This window comes from Lactuca sativa, chromosome 9, assembly GCF_002870075.4.
Source record: "Lactuca sativa cultivar Salinas chromosome 9, Lsat_Salinas_v11, whole genome shotgun sequence".
NCBI classification, from domain to species: Eukaryota; Viridiplantae; Streptophyta; class Magnoliopsida; order Asterales; family Asteraceae; genus Lactuca; species Lactuca sativa.
This window is the reverse complement of record NC_056631.2, coordinates 15570994-15579582: the sequence shown is the minus strand read 5'-3', so window position 1 is coordinate 15579582 and position 8589 is coordinate 15570994. Positions and strand designations below refer to the sequence as shown.

At 28.8% G+C, this 8589-nt stretch overlaps 1 protein-coding gene across 1 annotated transcript; it reads left to right on the top strand.

Annotated features, from left to right (window-relative positions):
• Window positions 1-3375: 3375 nt before the first annotated feature.
• On the top strand, window positions 3376-6150 carry LOC128128860 (protein FAR1-RELATED SEQUENCE 5-like). The gene is made up of 5 exons (XM_052767625.1): window positions 3376-3397; window positions 3521-4337; window positions 4406-4664; window positions 4800-5438; window positions 5545-6150. Exons 1-5 carry the CDS (start codon window positions 3376-3378, stop codon window positions 6148-6150), a joined length of 2343 nt encoding a protein of 780 aa, XP_052623585.1.
• Window positions 6151-8589: the final 2439 nt, after the last annotated feature.

The window sequence follows — 8589 nt, the reverse complement described above, 5'->3', positions numbered from 1 at the left end:
GTTAAATTGAAAGTAATGCTTAAAAACATTTGTCAATTCATTGTGTCTTATTTTTCATATAACATATTTCTTAAAGAAAAATAATCGTTGAATTGAAACTTATCATTGTTTGCCGAACAAAACAAATTATCGTAGCAAACTATTCACACCTGTCGCTTATCACGGGTAAACGGCTAGTATATATATATATATATATATATATATATATATATATATATATATATATATATATATATATATATATATATATATATATATATATATGTTGAAAATTTCAATACTGTATTTGTTTCTTAACCCTCGTTTCCATATATATATATATATATATATATATATATATACATATATATATATATATATATATATATATATATATATATATATATATATATATATAGAGAGAGAGAGAGAGAGAGAGAGAGGTGGGTTCAATTGAGAAAATAAAAAAGATTGAGAATTGGTGAATCATTCTCAGCCACTTATTTAATCTAAGCATAAAAGACATGGTGGCAAACTTGTAAATATCGTAATAACCTTCAATCTAAAATACGTAACTATAGAGAATTCGATAACTGTTCGTTCATCATCAAAATTTTTCCTCCAACCGTCAATAATCATCCAGATTTCTTCAACTAAACCGGAATTTCTTCGCTGTTCATGAAATTGGAATCGGAGTTCTGGACTCGCAGTCACAGTCGACATTGAGGGACTTAGAATCGGTAATCACAGGTTCCCAATCGGATTTTCGGAAATCAAAATCAAATTGAGAAATCGATCAAAGATAGGATGTCGCATCTGAAGTCGAAATCGAAAGTATATGATGATTCGGAATTGATAACTTGATGTTTTTAACATTTTTAAAATAGTTTACTTGTTTGCACTCCAACTGTTTGATGAAATGCATAAACTAAATTAGCACGTTATATTCACATATGAATATGTTTTCTCACCTGAATCAGTATATGATTATTAAAAACACAAAACAAATATGCAAGTCTGTATGTTATTCATATGTGAATAACATATAAAAATTATATATATTTGTCAAAATACCTTCAATATTCATAAGTGAATATACCTTTTAATATTCATATGTGAATATACTGTGTAATATTCATAAGTGAATATATCATCTAATATTCACAAGTGAATATATACTCTGTAATATTCACATGTGATATACCATGTAATATTCACATATGAAATATCATTTAATACTCATAAGTGAATATACCATCTAATATTCACAAGTGAATATACTATGTTAATATTCACAAGTGAATTCATCTTCCAATATTAAAATATGAATATACTATGTTTATTATATGCTATATTCATATATGAATGATACTTAAATTGTAAAAAAAAATCATACTTTTTATTCATAAGTGAATAACGAATGTACTGTAATAAAACCTGATTCATTGTTATTCATTTATGAATAACGATAGCTGAAAATATAAAAAAAAAATTATTTTATCTTAAAACTATATCAATATGGATGTCTATTTGTAGAAAATAAAAAATCATGAATTTTTGTAATGATTAGTATAGTTTAAGAAAATATGGTATGTTGGAAAACACATGTGCATTCGTTTCCCATTTCCGCCGGTACGTTGGAGGCTTTTGCGACAAAAATAAATGATTGGATGAGAATGATTCTCCATTCTCAATCTTTTTTTTTTCTCAATTGAACCCTCCCATATATATATATATATATATATATATATATATATATATATATATATATATATATATAGGGAAGAGTTATATGGAAAATGATTGATTAGGGAAACACATATTTGAACCAATGAAAACAAGACAACACATCACTTCCATAATAACTTCCACAATACATTACTTGTGAAGAAAGAAATGGATACGTGTCATTTGATTATTGGTTCCGGTAGATGTTGCCCTAGTTATTTGTTTTCCATAGAACTCATTCATATATATATATATATATATATATATATATATATATATATATATATATATATATATATATATATATATATATATATAGATAGATAGAGGTTCATTTGAGACCACCTATATTTTGTGAGACATGGGGACCACATCTTAGCCTTCGATTAGATTTGATCTTGTGGCTCATAAAAAAAGGATTAACATTAATTAATCTAGCTGATTAGTTAATTAGGGGTAGATTAGTCACTAGGTTAAATTGTTAGCTTAATTTTCACGTCATCCAGAAATCATCTCACCTGTTCATCACCTGTTCATGTGTTTCTACCAACTTATACGATATTCATTGTTGTTCAATTCAAATTGATCGATATTCTATCTCCAATCTTATATTCTTTCAACCGATAATCGATTTTGATTTTTGAAATTGATCGAACGATGCTAAATCAGAGCTTTTAAATTCACGATTTTTGTGTTATTCGAGTTCTTGTTCTTGATTCTTCTTCATCTGCAATTCACGATAAGCTGAGTGATTTTGATCAATTTTAACTTTGTGATCATCGATTTCGGTAGAGGTTCAAGTTTTCAACGATTTCTTCTAATCCTCATCTTCAACAATTGTTTACGATCTTTCAAGCCGTGAATTTTACTCAACGTCATGAAATCGTCAATTGATCAAGGTTTGAGTTTTCATCGATTTCACTGTTAGTTGCATATAACGTATTCAATTTTTAACCTAGTTCATGAATTGAATCATCAACTATTATCGATTTCTCCAATTTTATATTTGTATGATTTGTGATTTCAGAAATCAAACATCATCTTTTGTTGAGACATCCAATTCAGCAATCAAAGATCATTTATTGTTGAATTTGTTTGAGCTAGAAAACAATTTAATCTATAATATGTTGTTTGACAATGTATCACCTATTTCATTGTTTGTTTTTTAACTTTTCATTTAATCATTATGTTTTTCAGCAATATGTCATATGTTTTCTTTTGATTAACATCTATTTGCTTTTCATTAACATCATCTTAGTGATAAGTTCATGAGACTACATGTTATTCTTATAAAATATTTTACATACATTGATATATCAATAATGATAACAGTTATGGATGATTTGGATATGCATGACATCGAAAACAATCATCTTGATGAAGAAAATCATCAGTTCGGTTATACTGATTCAGAGTTTCTTCATAACGAGGAAAATCAATCGGAAACCCAAGGTAATCATTGTTTTCATTGTTATTTGCATATAACATATTCAATTTTTAATGTAGTAACAATTATGTATGATTTAGATATGAATGACATCGGAAATGATCATTACGATGAAGAAAATCATCAATTCAAATCTGGTGATTCAGAGATTCTGGATAATGATGGAAATCAATTGGAAATCCAAGGTAATTCTGTTACTGATATCGGTTATTCTTTATAGAATGATGTTGGTGATAAGTTCATGTTACTGCATATTATGCTTATAGAATAATGCACATATAAGATTGTGGTTTTTTATGATTACATTTATATGAATGCAAATTATTATGATTATATGTTAACATGGTGGTATATTCTTTTTTATAGTTCAAAGTGACAATGTTGCAGCACAATATGGATCTTGCAAACAATTCATTGGAGCTGATGGTTCTTTATTTTGGATTCCAGTGGTTGAACCTGGTTGGATACCTACTTTGGGTTCAATTTTTAAAGATATAAAAGATGCTATTAAGTGGTATAAAGGATATGCATTAAGATCTGGTTTTGATATTAGAAAATCAACAGAGAGGAAAAAGAGTGGAATCACAACTTCGAAATATTTTATATGCAATAGAGGGGGATTGCCAAACACTTCTATCTTAGACACAATTAGTGATGATCATAATAAGCAATTGAGAAATAGTAATTGTAAACGCACAAATTGCAAAGCTTTTGTTGCATTCAAAGCTATACCACATTCTTCAGAAGTTTACCTGTGGCGCTTTGAACAACAACACAACCACAAATTGATCAATCAAGATTGTATGCATCTTTCAAGAGCTAAACGTCAGTTGAATGTTGTTGATCAAGCTTTTATACATAAGCTTTCGAGTGCAAAGGTGGGGGAAACTACAGCATATAGACTAATGTGCGTTATAAAAGGAGGATGTGAATTTGTTGATGGACTAGAGATAGATTGGAAAAATTTTACAAGGGATATAAATTGTCACATCGGGGGAACTGATGCAAATTTGTTGATTACAAAGCTTCAGAATCGTAAAGAGAATGTTACAAATTTTACATACGAATACAGATGTGACAAGAAGCAGTTAAATGCTCTCTTTTGGGCTGATGACACTTCAAAACAAAACTATGAGTTATTTAGGGACGTTGTTTCGTTTGACGCAACATATCGTACAAACAGGTATTTATTATAGAAATATAAACATTTTTAGTTATATATTCTAATGGTATTTTTTTGTGTTTTTTTAGGTATTGCATGGTATTTGTACCTTTTACTGGCATTGATAATCACAAAAGGTGTGTCACTTTTGGAGCTGGTTTGTTGTGTAGAGAAGATACAAATTCCTATATTTGGTTACTTCGGTCATTCTTGAAGTGTTTTGGAAAAGCACCAATCATGGTCGTGACCGATCAAGATCCAGCAATGAAAAAAGCTATTGAGATAGTATTTCCATACACAAAACATAGATTTTGTATGTGGCATATCACAAGTAAACTTCCATTGAAGGTACTAACATTATTGTTATATTCTTATCAGAATATTAAATGAAATATTTTTTGTAATTAGGATAATAGATTAAATGAAATGCCTTTTTATACTATATTATATTCTAACAGAATAATATATGAATTGTTTTTGAAGGTAAGCTGGGAAACAATGAATGAATCAGATTTTAAGGCGGACTTCAATAGTATAGTATGGGACTCCAAAATTGTTGTCAATGATTTTGAAATGAGATGGGATGCATTAATGGTAAAATATAAGTTGCAAGACAATAAATGGATGAAAGATATGTTTGATTTGAGAAGCAGTTGGATTCCAGCCTATTTTAAAGATGTACCGATGTCAGGTCTAATGAGAACAACTTCTCGGTCAGAAAGTGAGAATTCAGCATTCAATAGGGTATCGCATCATGGTTATACGTTAAACAATTTTATGAATGCTTTTGAGTCTGTTATGGAAAGGCAAAGGAATAATCAGATCAAATTTGATTTTGATACATCTACTATAATTCCAATCATCAAAACACCTCTTGAAGATATGGAGAAACATGCATCTATGGTATACACTAGGACTATTTTTCTCATGGTGCAGAGGGAGATTCTTCATTCACTTGTTTCTTGTTCACAGAAGAGTGTTACATCAGGCGTTGTTTCTGACATATGCATTGTCAAACATAAAAGGACAAATATATCAAAGAAGAAGGTAGTAGTTGAGAAAAAAGAAAAAGTTGACATCGATTCTGAATGGAATTTTAACACAAGTGAAGGTAATTTTGAGGTAATGTTGACATTTTAGAATATACTTAATATTCTAATAATTTTGAAAAAATATTCTAATTTTTCTTTTTTGAATATGCTTATTATGCTAATACTTTTTGAGACAGGTTGAATTCAACAGAGAAGATCTAACGGTGAAATGTTCATGCATGCTTTTTGAGCGGTTTGGAATTTTTTGTAGACACATCTTCTGTATTCTAAAGATTTATGACATACAAGAGATTCCGTCAAGATACATTCTTAAGAGATGGAGAAGAGATATTATCCCCACCACAGTTTTGAAAAGGACGTTTAGATATAGTGATTCGTCTGGAAATGTTGAGAAGGTTGCATACAAAGCTTTTTCCATGCTTGATCAATGCCTGTCTTCATTAAGTAATGATGACAAGAAGTTAGAAGAGTTCATGCAGAAGCTCGAAGTTTTTATCACTGATATTGGTGAACAAGGTTCAGACAAATTACCGGTTACAAAAGAAGATCGTATTGATAAACTTTACGGAGCTACTACGAATCCTGAAGTTGTTGATGTTGAAAATCCACCTATGGTGAAGAATAAAGGTTCTGGTACAGGAAAACGTTTAAAAAGTGCTTTGGAGAAGGCTACTATTCAAGGTAACAAGCAATCAAGATCATGCAAAACATGTGGGGTTAAAGGGCATAATTCAAGGAAATGTTTGACATTGTTGAATAAATCCAAGGTACAAAGTGCATAGTTGTGTCTAGAAATATATTTCGATTTTTTTTGTATTTCAATAAAGTTCAATAATACCATATAGATAAAAGTTTGAATTTTTTAGTTTGGATTTGTTTCTATTGTTTTGGTTTGTGATGATGTATGAGACATTTGGGTTGTGATGATGTGTTATACATTTGAGAACATATTGATTTTTCTAATATTTTCAATCTTTAATTTTTTGAAGTATATACGAATGATTGCAGTATAATGCTTTGTTATCAAAATATTATAATACAAGATTATGCATGTAAGAATGTTATATAGGTATATGCAACATCTAATATTATTGTAATAGAATACTGATGCCCTTATACATTATTCTATTAGAATATTCTACCATGGTCATTAAGAAGTGATCATAATACCTACTATACATTAAGCATTAATCACCTAATAAACCATATCATTAAGAAGTGATCATAATACCTACTATACATTAAGCATTAATCACCTAATAAACCATATCAAGTTTCTTATATAATACTAGGCATCATTTTTTTTTGTCTAATTTGTTCAAAATAATACAGATATTAGAAAAGGAATTGTTGTTAAGTCACCATAACTACATTTATAAAATTCCAAACTTCTATCAAATTATATTACCCATTTCCAATTCATCCATCCTTTGGATACCTTCCTCTAACATGTTTTTTCTAGTCGCATGATCAAATTTTCCAAATTCGATTGCCTCTTTGATAACTCTTTCCTTGTGGTTGTTGATTTCATGTGTAGCAATCTTAACAGCATATAAGGCACGTAATTTTACAAATTGAACAGCTTGCACATCACTGCCTTTTTCCATTTCCACATTCCACTTTCCTTGCTTTTCTCCACAATATTTTTCCATATGTCTCATTAAAAGTGCTCCATTCTCTGTTGTCAACTCCTTTGTGTTCCAGTCAATTTTCATCATCTTCACTGTTGTTGATCGCAAACCTTTGATATTATTGATGATAAATGTAGTTTTCTCCAAATATCGTATAAAGTACAATTTCTGCAATGTATATTAACAAAATTACATTATTAAATATATTATATTGTAACTTTAATACAATTAATAAAAGTAAATGAAAACTTACTAATGATGTTGGTGTCATTCCATAAGTTTTTTCTAACGATTTTGTTTGTATGCTGTCTATAATATGAACTTGTGGATATGTTAGGTTGAAAACAACAGCATACATCTGATCACCGTTATGTATTGGGAAAACCACCTGCAATTCCAACAAATTCATCAAAAAGTTAACATAATTCCTATCTTTTAATAATGTAATATTTTAATTAATAAAATATTATTACGAGTTTAAGATCATTGAAATCTACATTTGCCTTGACATTAGATAGAAACTTATCAACACGAGTCTCAAAAGTTAAAAAACGCTCGTCAAAAGATTTAGTTTCATCTAACAACTCAGAACTTTGTAAACATAGAAAAACAGAAAAATTAGAATATCTTGTTACAATTTACAACTAAAATATAGAAGTTCCAATTGTAAAAGAATTTACCATAATTTTGGTATTGAAGAACAGGCGGTATGGTTTACTTTTTGATTTTTGTTCCTCGTAATTTAGAACAGCAGCCCAAGAATCAATCACACGATGATGTATAACATGTTCAGGTCTCATGCTCTCAAAATCCTGTCTATGCATAATCTCTCCCGTATTTGTTTCAAAAAGTACCTCCCTTAATTTTAAACATGAACAAAAAATATGTCATCAACATTAGAATAAATATACACATGTATTATACCAAGAGTTAGTGACTTACATTCTATTTTTATCCTGTGCACATCTTATTAGAACCTGAATCAAAAGAACATTCTGCAAATCGATTCTATCAAATAAATTCACAGCTTTATCCATATATGGTGATTTGTAAGAACTTATATAATTCTCCCCTGTGTCACCATTTTGAGATTCAACCCTTTCATCACCATTTTGAGATTCAACCCTTTCATGTGATCCCTTTTTTTTGTTTTCATTGTTTTGATTATCTGCACTTGGAAAAATAGGATCTGAAAATAACTTAATGAACTTCTCTTTCAATTCATTTGTTATATCGACATCTCGGAACTTTGATATACAATCAAAAACAATTCCATACATGTCCTCCTTTATTGATGAAACTTTATTGAACATCTTATCAAAGTTATCTTTATATTCCTGAAAAATAATAAAATAATATAATTATGAGCATGTAATATTTTATCATCTCAGAATATCTAGAATATTTACTATGAACCATAAGCATGTAATATAAGAATATCCAGATTTTTATAAAATCATACTTTAACCTAATATAAAAAGACATTAGAATATTTTTCTTATAATAAGTTACGATATAATTAAAATATATTCTAAAACATAATTTAATAATATATTATACTTAGAATATACCTCAATACGCGTGTCCTGA